This window comes from Perna viridis, chromosome 5 (assembly GCF_037379345.1).
Source record: "Perna viridis isolate PV_CMFRI_1.1 ecotype Kerala chromosome 5, ASM3737934v1, whole genome shotgun sequence".
NCBI lineage: Eukaryota > Metazoa > Mollusca > Bivalvia > Mytilida > Mytilidae > Perna > Perna viridis.
The window spans coordinates 9,755,859-9,772,931 of record NC_142449.1 but is presented as its reverse complement, the minus strand read 5'-3'; the positions used below and the strand labels follow the sequence as shown (position 1 = coordinate 9,772,931).

The window sequence follows — 17,073 nt, the reverse complement described above, 5'->3', positions numbered from 1 at the left end:
AAACATGTCTCATCTTATGCAGGAACGAAATAATAACGACAGGCAACGACGGCGATAGACGACGATGACGACAGATGCCAAGTGATGGCAATAGCTTGTTGCTTATCGAGACAGGTAAGCGATTAAGGCTTTTTATGTTCTCTAGTTCATTCAAAAAGAACAATTTGGCAACACTCATCATAAATTTGTTGTTTACAATACTGTAATAGTACTTTAATTTGTGGATACCAATTTCCGTGGATTAGGAAAGAAACATATGTTAGCGATTCGTGGATTTTGAAGTTATAAGAGTATATACATCAATTGAAATATCCCTTTCGTTGGACCCTGGGTCAAAATTTAGAAGATAAGTGTTGTTCTATTTTTAAGTAGTCATGTATTTAAAAATAAGCATAAATAAGGTTTTCCGAGGGCTTTCATGTAAAACGTTTCAAGCAGCAGCTTGGATATGTATGAAAATTAGCGCTGTCAATTTCATGAAATCCAGGGTCAGGAAAACACTTTTTACAGGCTTTTTTGTAAGCCAATCTGACAGTGGAAATGAAATGTCTTAACTTACACAATTTAAAAACTCCTGAATTTGATTTGATTTTTTTTTCAATTTTAATATCAGCAAATCAAAACAACAATATAGATTATTACGAAATATAAACATTGTTAATTATAAAGCCAAGAAAATGACCAGTAAATATCACTATTACATGTATCAGGACGTATATCACAGTACAAAAGTGATAAAAACAAAATAATCACAGCTTACAGCATTGCTTAATACAACAATTGTTTTGGATTGTCAGTACGTAACTTCCAATAATAAGCAGTTTTTCACTGCCAATTTATGAATGCTAAGTTTTAAGACAAGGTTTTCAATTTCAGCATGCTCCAAAATCATTTTTCTATCTTTATATGCTCTGCCAGACTTGCATATAAAACAACGTCAAGCATTTCTCATTAACCATTACAACAAACTTAGATAATACAGTTTGAACAATTGTTACTTAAACATTTTTTTTTATTTTAAGCAGAAGATAAGAACACAAGACGCCTGTATTATTATTTTCAATTTCCTCACTTTTTATTTTTTTTAAATTGTAAAAACATGAATTGTACTTTCAGGCCACTAGTTAGATCACCAAAGCTAATTCACTGATTTGTTTAATACCGTGTTTCTTCACAGTAATGAATGCATTTCACTGATGATAATGACTGTAGAAACTTTCATTAAAACAAGAAATACTTTGAGCAAGCTCACAAAGAGAATACTCCTTACTTCAAATAAGCTTAAATGTAAAACGCTTGTTGGAATAACTCCTTTTGGCGTCATTCAACAGTAATTATATTCCTTCACGTATACCTGAATATAGTACGCAACCTTCCTATCATGCTGCATAAAAATTCTTTGAGCAGTTTAGGAGGAGTTGCGCTCACAAAATTTTAACATGTGAAATCCTTGATTTAGATTATCTCCCTTTGGAGTCCTTCGACAGTAATTATATTCTTTCATGCTCATTTACGTCACCAAACTTCCTATAAAATTCCATCAAAATCCCATGAGCGGTTAAGGAGTTGCGCTTAAAAGAAATGTGGACAGACGGGATGATTTTTATATACCCCAAACTTTCTTTGCGGGAGGTATAATAAAAACAAAAAAATATAAAGGCACAGGAAATAAGGTCAAATCATGGGCAATATCATAACATAGCAACAAAATTTCTAAATTCTTATAGTACTTATCTGATATTCCTTCGCATTTGCAAAAAGAATATTAGGGTTAACAAACTTCTTTCCTTGTTGTTAAAAACAATCAAAACTACCAATACAATTCGTGCCTAGAAAAGTAACTTTTAAAAAAAAGCATGTATTTTTTTCAATATTCAGCTCTATGCCATAATGTTTTGTTTTTACAAATAATTCAAAGATGAAATTTTAATACCGTATCAAAAATCTATTTGCTCCAGGAATATATATATGTATATATATATATATAAACGTCTCAGAATGTGACGACTCTATTCGCTTCACTGCTCAATCGGATCAAATTGATACGGGGAAGATATGTAAACGTATAGAAAGGTCTGAAAAATTCCCAACAATGTTAGAACTGTCAAATTAGCAATGCAAGTTTTTGGTCGTTCCCTCCGTGGTCTAGGGCGCTGGACTTCGTGCAGGCGATGTTGCCATAGATGTCACAGCGGTACAGTGTAGCGAATAGAGTAATCACATTCTGAGACGTTATATATATAAATGTCTCAAATTGATATAGGGAAGATAATAGAAACTTATAGAAGGGTCTGAGAAATTCCCAACAATGTTAGAACTGTCAAATATATATATATCTTTAATGAAATTCATTTCTCAATGACATTACAGGATGATACGAAGTGCAATGCAAGAAGTCTGATTTACAATTATATTAGAAAAAAAAACTTTTTATGAGTTTCATTTAGCAAAATTGGTCAATAATCCACTCCCTTTTGTTTTTATCTAAAAGCTATCCTTATACTATCAATCAAATATCTAACCATTAAAGCTAATTCATTATTTTGTTCAACACCATGTTTCTTCACAGTAATAACTGCATTGATAACAATAACTGTGAAAACTTTCATTAAAATAAAAACAAAAACAAAAATATACATAGACAGAAAACATGGCCCAATCACTGGCAATACGAAAGCATATTCATGGAAGTTCATAATTCTAATAGTGCTTTCAATCAATGTCATAAAGCTGTCCATAAACGACCTGTGTCCATATAGAGAACTTCCAAACAGTAAATAAGCACAAGTTGTGAAGGCAATAAGACACACAATAAATAAGAAAGTAAATGCCTTCAATTGTGATTTAGTATTTTCTATCATAGAAAGTAGATACTTTAACTGACTATTAAACATCAGTAGTTTAATGAACTTCAGAGTGGTAACAGCAACTAATATGGCACTAATGTAAGATGCAATATTATCAAACATAACTGCAAATCCAAAATTATAAAACATATCCTGGCCATTTGATCTGAATTCCTCCAACAGGTACTCAACCATGATATACTTTTCAATGTAAAGAGCCAACATGACTATACATAAAGCTAATTGAAATATTGAAATAATACTCCAAAATTTCCAAATGTACTTCTTAAAACCTTTCTGTCTTGTTTTCTTGTACTCTATGTATATAAAGAAAAATGTTAAAATACAAAAGAAAATCTCAAATACAATCCTTGTTACATCTTGGTTAGTATTAAAAGATGATAGAGGGGTAGTAAATATTTCTCCTGATTTTAACAATCCACCAGTCAATGAATACTCTACCACCAACATAACTGATGAGAATAAATTCAGATTGACATTGTAGAGGGTTAGTTCTATGAACACAGCTTTCGTCCTTTCGTCCAACCACTTGTAATTCTGCAAACTTGATATTTTCTGCAATGCACTGTTGTCATTTTTTAAGTCTACAATATAGCCTCCACCTCCGTATATAGTTAATTGACCAATATAGGGAACCGACTTTATATCCAAGGCACTTTGAAATGTCCATTCATTTGATACAGTTGGTGTTTCAATAGGTGCTTTCCAGGATTGGTCATAACTCTGTGTGTCATCATTCAGTAGAGATAAAGAGTCTGTACAATTAAGTTTGAGTGCAAAAAGTTCAGTAAGGGACAGGGGATAGGTACAACTACCTGTAAAAGGAAGACATTGTAATGTATTTATTGTTAAGTATGTGCTTTAAGGCACAATTGAATCTTAAATCAAAGTATGTAAGTGTTTTCAATATATCCAATCAGATGCGTGGGTTTTCGTGTTAGGTATATCCCACACATTTCGAATAGTGGTGTCTGAGTTGCTCATTTGCTTTTGTTACTTTGTATGTATGATTTTAGTTACTTCATGTTCTTTGTTGTGTATGTCTGTTTTCCATGTCTGGTCTTTGTCCCTGGATAACATTCTTTTGATTACCGCAATAACCTTGGTTCCTTTGATTACTCTCCCACACATTTCGAATAGTGAAAATGACAAATTTAAAAAAAAATTCAACCATCTATAAAAAGTCGCAATGCAGTGACAGCTCCAACTTTTTTCAAGGAAAATGTTCTCTATTAATCCATACTATCCATAGTGAAAATGGTTAGGTCTAAGAAAACATGTTGATGACAGATAGCAGTCAAAATTGATTACAGCATATACAGTAACTATAAACTTATTTCAATGAAATGAAGTGGCAAGCTGAACTTATTTCATATGTCAGCAGAGTTTTATTCTGTTAGCATTTACCATAATCAATACCACATGAAGTAACACAGCCTTAGATGTTAGAAATCAATCATATAAAAGGTAACTATCATAATACCACTTATAAACAAAACTCAAGATATCTTATTCTGTCATAGTTTTCCTTTCCTCGTTTGTTTATCCCGGACTTGACTTTTTATGAGTAACTCGGCGGGTGTTTCTAGAAAAGCAGAAGAAGCTTACCCTACCGGTGCACTTGGTTCATGCTCCCAGTTTTTAGTGGAGTCCGAGTTGCTCATTTCTTTTGTTACTTTGTACGTATGATTTTAGTTATTTTATGTTCTTAGTTGTGTATGTCTGTTTTCCATGTCTGGTCTTTGTCCCTGGATTAAATTCTTTTGATTACCGCTTTTACCTTGGTTCCCTTGATTACTCTTCCATGTACGTCGTAAGTACCGTTCCTCCTACACTGTCCAAATGGATTTATATGAAAATTTAAAATATTATGCAGACGGCCAACAAGAAAGATTATAGGCGCTTAATATGTGATAGGGAGATAATCAAATTTATAAGTGTATTACATATTTTTTTTTATTGAAATTGCAACTTTCCCTAAAACATTCAAAGAATCTGCCAACATGTATTGATATATGTGAATTAATGTGAAGAGAACGTGATTTTTCATATATTACAAACCTTTCTCTACACGAATTTGTCTCACACGGACTTTGCCAAGTAAAAGGAAATCATTTTCAGCAGTTTTTATCGTCATTTCATAGGGCAGGGTTCTCATCAAAGTTGGCAATAATGTACTTCTAGTATAGGCAAAAATTTCCTCAGAAGTATGTATCTCCTACAAAAGACAATGAAATGCTCAGCAGGGCAATGCTAGTTATGAACGCAAAGATTGGACCCCAAACAGTAGCAAAAAAATATACGAAGTGGAAGAAATTATTTATATCTTTTATACTGTCCTTAAATACGATACGGTAACCACTATAACTCTAACATCTAATAGTGATTAATGGAAATACATACATCAAAAACCAGAAGAACGATCATTTAGTACTTAAACTCTTTAAGGATATATTAATCCCCATAAAATCAATCCTAACCTAACATTGGTGGTATGGAACCTAAAAATATAATTTGATAGAGATGGATACCCATAAATATTAAGTTGTATAAATAATTTTTATCAAATTTTCATTCAGGTCCCTTTTTGACCCATAATTCTAATCAGTAAAAATACATCCATTTTTTCTAAAGCTTTTTTTATAGTAAGAAGAAAGACATTTGTTTTTTTTTTGCCATTTTCAGTCCCTTATTATTCCTGGATGGTTTAAACCCGTTTTAGTCTTACCTTTGTGGAACAGAACAATGTAAATTCAATAAGCTTTAACCTGAGTTACACAATTGAATTCCATAAACTGCATGTTCTTAGCCCCTTGTTGGTTCCATATTTCATAAAGGTTGTGGAAATATTTCCCAAAATTGATAACAACCTTCTTTTCGTGGTTCGGAGCCTTGTGAAATTTACCAATATCCACCAAATAATGTTCAAATTTTGAAGAGAAAAAATATTAATCAGTTGATAATAAAAAGAGAATACCTTCCATGCTTTATCTAAAATAGTTATATTTCCTTTTAACACTTCTGTGTTCTGAGAAATTGAACAGAAGTAAACTAGTATGACAATAAATATTCCTAGGGTCAAACTTATAGAAATGACAACCTCATTTATACAAAGCTTAGTTATCTTGTCTTATTAGGATAAAAATATTATTTCTACCACTTAAGGATGCATACCTGTTTTTCATTGTTTCATAATAATATCAAATCATAACTAAAAATTTATAAAGCATGGAAAATGATGTTATTTGTACCAAGGTGTCTCCCGTACTGGTTTTTTAACTGACATAATATCCCCTAAAATGAGATACAAAAAGCTATTCAACTACTTTAACAAAAGCTATTAATAATACATATTAGTTATCCTTATATTATGACGTTTTGGATTACTCTTCCACCCCTCGTTTCCTTGACATCCATATAAGAAGGATGGCAACAAAACTTAATGCCCTGACGTTGAGCTTTAAAATTGACATAAAAAGACAACATTAAAGCTTCTTAATTATCTAGTAATAAATTGGACTCATAGTTAAACCTTTTTAAATACTTCTAATCTGGTTAGATGTTTCACCACTTCTGTCTGTCGAAAACAATGTTCTACTGACTTACTGCTGTGGACGACAAAGAAGAGGACAAGAGTGAACAAAATGTACAAGCAAATATCCTGCAATTTTGTACGAATCCTCTTCTGAAGTTCGTACTCCTTCTTTGCTGCTATCATTCTCTTTCGTGATATAGGAGGAGGAATAAAGGCTATATTAGAGTCATGGCCAGGCAGTTGCTTCTTTTCCTCTGTAGTTTGATCTGTAAACAGAATCCTACAAGTTGTTAGTCAAAACATACTACAAGATTAAAAAAAGCTATATACACGCAATTTGTCAACTCAGGTGTCTTTTTTTAATAGTTGAAATCATTTTCAAAAGTATTATAGTTCCAGCAAAATTAATCTATCAAGACATTCTCAGGCTTTTGTACAAAACTAAAGAAAAAGAAAAGTGCTTCCAATAATGGCCAAAAATGAAAGTCAACATTCACGACAAAATGTGACAATTATCCAAGCTTATATTTGAAACTTAATTATCATGGATGTTTCTGTAATTTAAGACTTATTGAAATGTAATGTTCAGTTTGGCTTGCAGAAAAAAATGTTTATACAAGTATAGAAACTAAAGACTTTAACAAATATGTCATAAGATAATATCTTAATATCAATGATTTTTAAGTTCAAACCAACACTTGTAATAATAACTACAGTACCAGTGCATTTTACAGTTAGTAGTCGTATATGTAGTATTGGAATATTACTACATAGCTATGTAGTAAACCATACAACTAAGTTGAGGCTTCCAGGAGCCTGAATCCCTCACCTGGACACCGAAAGTTCCTTTAGTTGGATAAATGTACAATTAAGATTCAATTTCTGAATGTTCCACCTGATAGATGACCTTCATGGTATAGAAAATTGTGAATATCCATGCTTTTAATTGAGTTATATAGTTAAACTTTATGAAATGTCTGCTTTTTACCCTTTTTCGCCCCTAAATTAAAAAAAAAGGTTGAGGACATAACCTTCAAAAGCAATATCAACTTTCTATTTGTGGTTATTGACCATGTTGGAAAATTTCACACAGATCAACTGACTGAAATTCAAGTCATCAGAACTGAAACCATGTGTCTACGGATAATGACAACAAGGGCAATGATGAAAACCCCATACCATTTTACCACCACATATTTTTTGTAGTTGTATAGAAACCACAGTTTAGTCAATATGGTACACTTCAGATTTAAAAAAAAATTAAGAAACAAGAGTCTCCAAGGAGCCTGAATCACTTACCTGGTTCAACTTGTTTTTTCTTTCAAGGGCAATAAATTTAAAAAAGAGTTGTCCATTAATTTTGACTCAAGAGGACTTTCGTAGGAATTATCCTAGGAATCATTTCAGTATTAGAAATTTATTATCGTTTTCAAGATATTGGCTGAAAACTGTAAAAAAATGTCATTTTTCACCTTTCAAGGGCAATCACTCTTACAAAGAGTCGCCTGACAACTTTGATCTCTGAAGACTTTTGAATTTCAGCATTTGGTTAAATCTCACGGTTTTGGAGATGTATTCGAAAAACTACTGTCTGATCCCTGTGTTCAATTTTTAGTAAGGCGGTCATGTTTTTCGTACGATCAAACAAATCCCCACACCAGTTCAATGCAAGATACGATAGCCAAAGAAACATCCATACGAAGTTTGGTTCCAATTTCGATTTGTCAAGCAGTGTCAGGAGATTTTTGAGAGAAATAACATTAAAAATAGCAAAAATAAAATAATCAATAACTCCATGGCTTAACAGATTAAAATGAAAACTTCACCACAGATAGATCTCATCATGCTAAACACTTTTACACTATGTCAGAATTTGGCAAAACCTAACGGTTCAGGAGATGTAGCGAAAAACTTCTGTCTGACCCCTATGTTCTATTTTAGTAACAGCCGCCATGTTTTTCGACGGATCATAAATCCCCACATCAGTTCTATGAAGGATACCCCTAGAAACATTCATACCAAATTTCATTCCATTTGGTCAAGTAGTGTCAGAGGAGAAGAGTTTTGAAAAATTGTTAACGAAGACGATGACGGACGCCAAGTGATGGCAATAGCTCACATTGCAAAAAGGTTTACCAAAACCTGACACATAGTGGTGGCAACAGCTCGAGAATGGGGATAATTATATAAGAGCTTCTAATGATTGAAAAAACATCTTTCAAAAATGTATTAACCATGAAATCCATCAAAGAAACAAACAGCACGTGCTATTTCCATTTGTAAATAAAGATGGAATACAAAAATGCAAATCAGCAGAACCAATGGAATGTAATGTAATCAACAACATATTCAATACAAAAATTTTAAAATACATTTGTCAACACTGGAATATTTCAATATATTTAAAAATATGTATGACATACCATTTGATGTTTGTAAAACTGATGTTGGTGCATTTCCAAGTTGGTATGGTCTTCTCAAAATAAAGGTAAACAAAAAAGCCATAGCAGCTACATTAACAGGTTCCAATACAAAAGCCTCATCAAAGAAAGCAGCAATAAAAGATACCAGCCATTCTAAACTACTATTGTAACCAAACTTCAGACCATACAACATGACAAAGTATGTAGCAATGAGAGATGTTACTGTAACAAAGGTCCAGTTGAAGTATATCATCCACCATGGCAACCTACAAAATCATAGCACATATTAGGTTTATAAATATACCACCTACCATACCAACATAAAAAATCATAGCACACATCAGATTATAAATTTACTATATTTTAATGCATATGTGTTTCTTTTTTTCAGAGTTTGGCTCTTATATTGTGTATGCAGCGCAAGGTTAGCTAAATACCCCAAGGACCAGAATACAAGAGTAATCGAAAGGAACCAAGATTCAACCAGAAATCAAAAGAATATTCCAATGAAAAAGACTTGGCGAGAAAAACAGAGTCACATAACAAAGAACGTGAAATAACCAAAATTAAATGTGCAAAGAAACAAAAGTAAATGAGCAACCCGGACTCAACTGAAAACTTTTAGTATGGACCAGGGGCACCGATAGGTTAAACATCATCTGCTTTTTTAGAAACATCTGTCGATTGCTCATTGAATGACATATCTGGGGTAGACAAAAATGGAAAGGAAAACTATGACAAGGACAAAGGAAAGTCGACATAAGGAATGAGATCATCACGTTTGTCGTATAGTTTGGTCACAAATCTTACTTTTCATCGATCTCTAATTGTATGTCAAGATATGAGGCTTACTTCATATTTTCTGTACTGTCCTATATCTTAAGTTCTTTGGAATATGTGAATAAAATCTCCAAAACTAAATTTGTTTAAGTACAATACGTCATCTTTATAGCAAAAACTGAGATCAATTACTTCATACTGTCTGTAGAGTAGTGTCCTACCTCCTTAGTTCTTTGGTCAAACATAAACTTCACTATTGGCATGAAAGCATAAAATATGTTTCAATTTGAAAGAAAAAAAAACATTGTTTCAGACACTCTCAGAATGCACCATTTTGCAAATTCATTTTCATGTTTTTTTTGCAGTGAGGCGCACAACAGACTATCAGACGTCATCCATTTGAGACTACTTCGAAACCAAAAAAGACTAATTTATTAAGTATTTTTCTATAGACAACACCAGATGTTATTTTTGTATACATTTTTTGTAAAAATGGTAAAAGATAATCAAATGATCTATTGATTGAACTGACAACAGATTTCAATGTATGAGTCTGAATCACCACTTTGACACCAATATGTGTGGGCACTCACAAATCAAAATTTATGCAGTACCGGCGAATGCTTATATTTTTTCATAATATTGGAGATATAGACTTAGAAAGTAACCATGAAAACAGTGTAGAAAATAACTCAGTACAAAAACCTACATTTTTCTGCCTTTAAGGTTACCCACTTCTTCCACTAAATTATCATCATTTATTTCAGAATATTTCTGGATTTTTTCTTTTTTCTTTGCAGTTCTAAGGAAGAGTTGCACAATGATATAATTAACTGGGAACATAATTATGCTACTTTGTATCCCAATTATAATGTCTTTTATAGAGATAGAAAACTCAAAACCAGAAATTTCTGTAGAAACATCATCATCTGTTTCGATTCCTTGAAACATCAAGCAAGTCAACATAGTCCAAAGCATTATTGACCATGCACATGACAATCGCTGTGTCCTTGATAAGTTATCATTAGCATTGTTAGAAATGATGCTGAAAATCACGTGCCCAGTTCTAAGGTCTCCTGCAACTCTCATGAAAAATTGATTCTTTCTCAAAGTTTTGAATTCTTCTGCTGAAGTTTTGGATAGAGCCACTTTAGTTACACCTTTAAATATATCTAGCCAGGCATTAAAAAGAAAATGGTACACTCCTTTGGTTTGTAAATCTTCCACCAATATCCTAGACAAAAGCCTGGAAATTAGTCAAATATAAATTAACAATAAAGTTATAATATGCATTAAACCTTATTAGGAAATGCCTAAAAACAATGGAAGTTGATTCATTCCACGATATCTGTTGTTTTTATTCCCTCTTCATTTACAATATTTTACATGGGTGTTGTCTCATTTCAAATATACTTTTTCCATCAATAAACAAAACTACAGCGCACGTTACCATTTATAACTCTAAGTGTTTAAACATTCTTATCTAATTAGCATATGCCTTTTTGCGCATTATAATAGGTGGTTTACCTTTTACGACCTCAGAGATGACAATTTTTTTACAACAGTGTAAAAAATATCATATTGTGAACAACATGTCTACCATCGCTTCGTCAAAAGACAGCGAGGTTAAAAGGCTTAAACAGTATTATCTGCATAATTCAAATCATTTTCGGCATTTTATACTCAAGACAACAATTTTTAAAAGAGAACAGTAATCAGTAGACTGTAAATGCTTTCAATATTAAAACTGACAACCATGTGACGTTGCCAGTTGAATGCAGCCATTTGCAATGTCAATTTTCACTGAATGAGAGCATGCAAGAAAAAAAACTATTAATATAGTTCGGATAGTTATTGAATTATAAGGATAAAACCCAAGTTGAAACCAATAAACTTCACACTAAGGAAGGACATGCTATATTGTGTTATGAACTTTTTATAAAAGGTAAATTAATTGTTGGAGACATCTAAGCGCAGTAAGTCAAAAGAATAATATATTTAACAAAAGTCAATTAAATTCAGCAATTTCAGTGCTTTAGTGTTGTAATGAGCAGAAAATAACATATCCTTAGAGGACAGCAATCTATACTTAATCTCCTTTTTTCACTTTCAAATGATGTCTAATGAACTTACCATGATGGAGATGAACCACTATTATCATGCCACACGTGAACACGTTTAATTTCACCGAGGTCAATTGAAGATGTAATCAGAAACCACTCCTCAGATCCTGATTTAAACAATGTTCGATTTCCACATGAACTTGTAAGACAATGCTTTGCACTTCGACTCTTGTGCCCTTCAATGTAGCATGAAACATTAGCTGTTGTTCCAGCATTTATTCGCCATGTTGTAACTATACACACCAAATACTTGTATTTTTGTTTTGGATTACTAGGATAAGGAGTAAGAATGGCAGCCTGAAATGAAAAATTGGCTCACAAAAAGTAATGTCAACAAATAAAAAGTCTGAATTGAACATGTACAACCTAAGAATATAAACCAAAGTAGGATGTCATAAAATGAACTTTTTTTTAAAATTTGATGCTCCAAAATATTTCTGTCACTATGTATTGTATGAATGGCCTTATGTATTGCATGCATTACCTCTGACTGGTCTCTGCGGTCAACTTTTCTGGCCCAATAAAGTAACAGTAGATAAAGCATCCACAATACAACAGTGGTTGATACTATCACAGGATTCTCAAAAAATGTCAAAAACAACAAAGCATCCGCTATTGGATCCACAATATTTGGTAACACAAAATATCCTGCTCCAAATTCAGTTAAATGATCACATTTACAAATTGCAGTGTCAAACATGGAAGAAGAGGAAACCTGTTGAAAAATTAAGAATATGAGTGTGGGTATATAAATTGAATGACTTGGAATAAATTCTGACCCAACTGTATATTAATCAACATTAAAAAATTAGTACCTGAATGCGGGTACAAGAAAATGAATGATTTACAATGATTTTTTACCCAATGAATATTAATCAGTAAACTGACTTGGATCATTTTAATATGAAGTTAGTCATTACCACATAAGAAAAAATACACTAATTTCCATTCAAAAATATAATTACTAGATTCAATCATTTTTTTCTTTAATGATGTCAGCCGAAAAAGCAAAGTCAATAAAATATGAACGCCAATCTGCAAAAGTCACGTGACACATGACCTCAGAATGCCGATATTTTTCACTGCCAAAACGTGCACTGAAAAATCGACTCGTTAGAGCTTCATCGATTACATCGGCAAAATTAACCGATATGCTGCGCATCTTTGTTCATTTTCTCATTAAAATATAGCAATAAAAAAGCCAAAACAGCTCACAGAAGAGATTCTGTCAGCTTTTTCTAGACCAACCCCTTGTCAAAAATTCACCGCCTAGCGAAATAAAAATAAATATATCTCAATTTCTAGATTTTGAAACACTTAAGATATCTCACAAAATGAAGGACCAATATATTTCTGAGCTGCAGTGAATGTTTTTACTTGCGAAGTGGTGTTAAATGCAATTCTGTCAGCTTATTTAAAATTTCGTTCTTGACAGGGGAGGCAACTGTGTTCGGAAGTGTTAGTAAAATTCGGAAATAACAAGTACTTGTAGCATTTTGACGCCTCGCCTGTTTATATTACACAAAAAATATATACTATAATTTTAAATACATTTATAAACAGAAACATGTAGGAATACATTTTTTATTTCAAAATTCACTGCCATGAAATCAATTTGGTACATATGGGACTGTAATGGGTTCTACTTAGGTTTGTTCTCATACAAACTAAAATAAAAGAAAAATATCATTGCTATTTTCATGGTAGCTTTACCCACTAGCACTGCAAAACTGGATGAAATACTGGTATGGTTGTCAAATTCATTGCGTTTCCACAATTTAGAACACAGAAAAATTTAAATATATTCCATATTAATTTTGTCTGGCAACAAGTTATCAGGAAAAGATCTGTCAGTAGTAAGTATTAAATGTCTATGGCTACATGTACTTGGAGGAAAAAATAAAACACCCTCCCTTACTTCGAACTATCATCATACCATTCCATGTGTCTAAGATTTTAATCATTGCCATAACATAATAAAAAATATTGGAAAATACATGTACTGTGCATGTATTTGAAATAATATTTATCTAAAAAGTAAGTATGATGAATCTATAGTTCTACTGATTTGTTGCTGAAATAATGTTAGGGTTCACTTTGATAGATTTGATATATTTTCAAAACTTGGTAAGTATATATTTTGCTGTCTATTAAAATAAAAAAAAATTAGGCATTAAGAATTGGTGAACTACAATCTTATAAATAAATAAACTTCAAAAAATATAGTAATTATTACAAGTGTTCATTTTTCCTTCCCCAGTGCTTTTTTAGATAATAAAAATCCTTGCTACCTTTAATATATTGAGTGAAAATACTTAAAAAAATTGTTTTTATAATAATTTAAAGGATTAAAAAAATTTACCAGCATATCACCTTACTTTTTAGAACAGGAATTATAATTTACATAAGCCGAAGGTATAACACACTGTATTATCACTTGTACGCCTAATTTCATTATAAGAGGGTATTATTTGAATATGACACAATTTTGATGTTTAGCAAAACAAATTTCACTTCTTCTTTACCTTTGAAAATTAATAACCAATTTAATACAATAAACTCTACCAAATACTATATGTAATATTTTTAAAGAATGGAGGATTTTTATATTTTTTTCAAACTGATAGTAGAATTAAATAAATGTACAAATAAGAACAAAATAGAGGAATATGTGTGAAAAAAAATATTTGACTATACCTGTGATACTGCATTTCCAAATATCCAAAGCTCTAATGAGTTAAAAAGGTATTTTCATAGAATTTCATTTCTATATTAAAAAAAATCATTGGTGAAAGAGAATCAGAATGACTATTTTTTAGTGATATATATATAGTTATACTCACAAATTAATAATTCATTATTTGTTCATTAAAATAATGTATGCAAGGATTTTTATAGTATATTTATAACTCCTTTGTGTATGTACGCAGAAAGAATAAAGACACTAAAATTATGGACCATTCTGACTTGGTGGGGGCAACCCAATTTGTATTTTGGGAAAATATATGTGTATACGTGGTGTATACCGATGACAAGAATGAGTGTTTACACAACGCCAAACACAATGTTCGCTGTTTCAACGTAGATTGTGTGTTACAAAATCCGAGATAAGTTTTTTTCATACGCATGGAAAATGTGGGGGGGGGGGGGCTTGAACCATTTCATGACTAATCCCATCAAAGATATTGCACAAGATATAATAGGGTGGGATAACTAACCTGAATAAACATGCTCTGGTCCCAATTATACCATTTATTGTGCATATCAACAAATATTTTGGCGAGATAGCGCTTGATTTTGCCACTGACAGCGACGTGCACATGCCATTCGGTGGTCTCAAAAGTTTGCAAACAAACGGTGATCCCGACTTTGAAACAGTTAATCCCCTCAGATAGTCAAAGAGCATTGGTCAATCTACAGAGAAAACCCCTCTATCTTCAATTATGACGTGTTAAATGCGATTCTGTCAGCTTTTTCATTGGGTAATAAAGTAAACAAGGGAAATCTCGTTTTCCGAGAGAGTGATTTTATTTCGATCTCATCGCTCATTGGTCCAATGAATTCACTCCAAAAATAGATGTAAACAAACATCAACCATTCTTTTCATAAATTTTACTTGAAAAAACCGTTTAAGTTATTTAATAATTAATACTTTAAATGATTTTCTGAGGCATACAAGACTGAAATATTTCGCGCGGTATTTAAAGCGCCCCCAATCGGAGTAATCTTCCCATTGTTCAGTGCAGATTGGATCAAAGCAATTCGGGGTCACGGAAGTACTTTGCTGTTCGGCTGTCACCTCTTAATACTATAAACTATAGTATAACTAAACAAGCGCTGAAATGTTTAAACAGAACAAAAATACAATGTACCTGGTACAGTTAGAAAGTAATACAATACACCTTCTTTAAAGTACACGTGCAAACCATTGTTCATTTTTTTTTATTATGTTGAATCAAATTCTTAATTGTATGTTAAGTTTTCTCCTAAAATTAAATAAGTAACAAAAAATGGACATAAGCAAGATGAACAAAAATCAGCAAGAAAATAAATTAAATAACTTCAGTGAGCTTGCGCAAAATCTCCACATGCCCTCATGTGCACACTTTAAAAATGTCAAGTCCGCACATTTAAAAAAAAAAGCAAAAACAAATATGAAATATTTCTCGAAATTGAAATGCAAAATGCAATTCGGTGAAGGAAAAATTATCAAGCTATAAAAGACATCAATTTGTTTTCAATATCAGTAGTAAGGGACTCTTACAACCAAGTAATCCCCCAGCTTGACCGATGTCTGTGAAAACCTATTCCATCCAAGCTGTTAGTACAACTGACAATAAAGACAACTTAAGGGAAATATGAAAAAAAAATATCTTGATGACAACATGCTATGATGGATACAAAGTCACACGGACGAAGAAAAACATCATATCCCTGCAAATTATGGTGTGGGGTATAATAATAACCTCTATTTCCAAACGATGGGATGAAGTCTTCACCCTTCCCCTTTATTTTACATAGTCTCATAACCTAACCTGGCATTTTTTTCTCAAAAGAGTATACAGACCCTGAGACCATCATAAAAAGACTGGTACGATTAAACCTTTAATGAATTTTAATTATTAAACAGTGATACTATTGGTACTAACTCTTACAAGGGGTCGTCTGACAACTTTTATCCCTAGAGACTTTGTGAGCCTTTCGGGAATTTAAAGAATTTAGCATAATCTAATCGTTTTGGAGATATATGCGCAAAATTACTGTCTGACCCCTATGTTCTATTTTTAGTAACGGCGGCCCTGTTTTTCTCACGTCAGGTCTATGTAGGATACCCTCAGAAACATTCACACCAAGTTTGGTTCCAATTGGTCAAGTGCATGTAGTGTGAGAGAAGAGTTATGAAAAATTGTTAACGATGGACGTCTTCGATAACGACGGATTGCAAGTGATGGCAATAGCTCACATGGCCTTCGGGCTGGTGAGGTAAAAAGTAGATTTTTAGGGCGTGGCTCTATTTTGCCCCCTAAACAAAGATATGATATTCAAAATCAATAAAATGTTCTTAAATCAATTCAGATTCATGTAAACAAAAACAAAAACAAACAAACGAACAAAAAACAAAAAAAAACAAAAAAACAACACAAAACAAAAAGAAAAGAAAAAAAAACAATAATAAAAATGATAAAGAAGTAAAAATAAGCATTATCGATATTAAATAAGGAATAACGTTTCACCTCAATTTTAAATAAACCCCTTTAGACTCCCTTATAACAGAACAGTTAGGGCTATTGACCCATTTTAAAAAAAAAATCTTCCCCAGGCAACAGGTTACAATATGTCATGAA

At 32.2% G+C, this 17,073-nt stretch overlaps 1 protein-coding gene across 8 annotated transcripts in view; it reads right to left on the bottom strand.

Moving 5' to 3' along the window:
* Positions 1-579: 579 nt before the first annotated feature.
* LOC148615900 (polycystin-1-like protein 2) overlaps positions 580-17,073 on the bottom strand; it is a 140,021-nt gene continuing 123,527 nt past the window's right edge. For all 8 annotated transcript variants that reach the window (XM_088582513.1, XM_088582515.1, XM_088582517.1 and 5 more), the window contains 7 exons: positions 12,213-12,443; positions 11,739-12,025; positions 10,315-10,851; positions 8,826-9,091; positions 6,400-6,668; positions 4,929-5,085; positions 580-3,682 (listed from right to left, as the gene is read on the bottom strand). In XM_088582513.1, the coding sequence (XP_088438639.1) occupies positions 2,481-3,682; positions 4,929-5,085; positions 6,400-6,668; positions 8,826-9,091; positions 10,315-10,851; positions 11,739-12,025; positions 12,213-12,443 (2,949 nt within the window). In that variant the 3' untranslated portion in view covers positions 580-2,480. The remainder of the gene's footprint in view (positions 3,683-4,928; positions 5,086-6,399; positions 6,669-8,825; positions 9,092-10,314; positions 10,852-11,738; positions 12,026-12,212; positions 12,444-17,073) is intronic.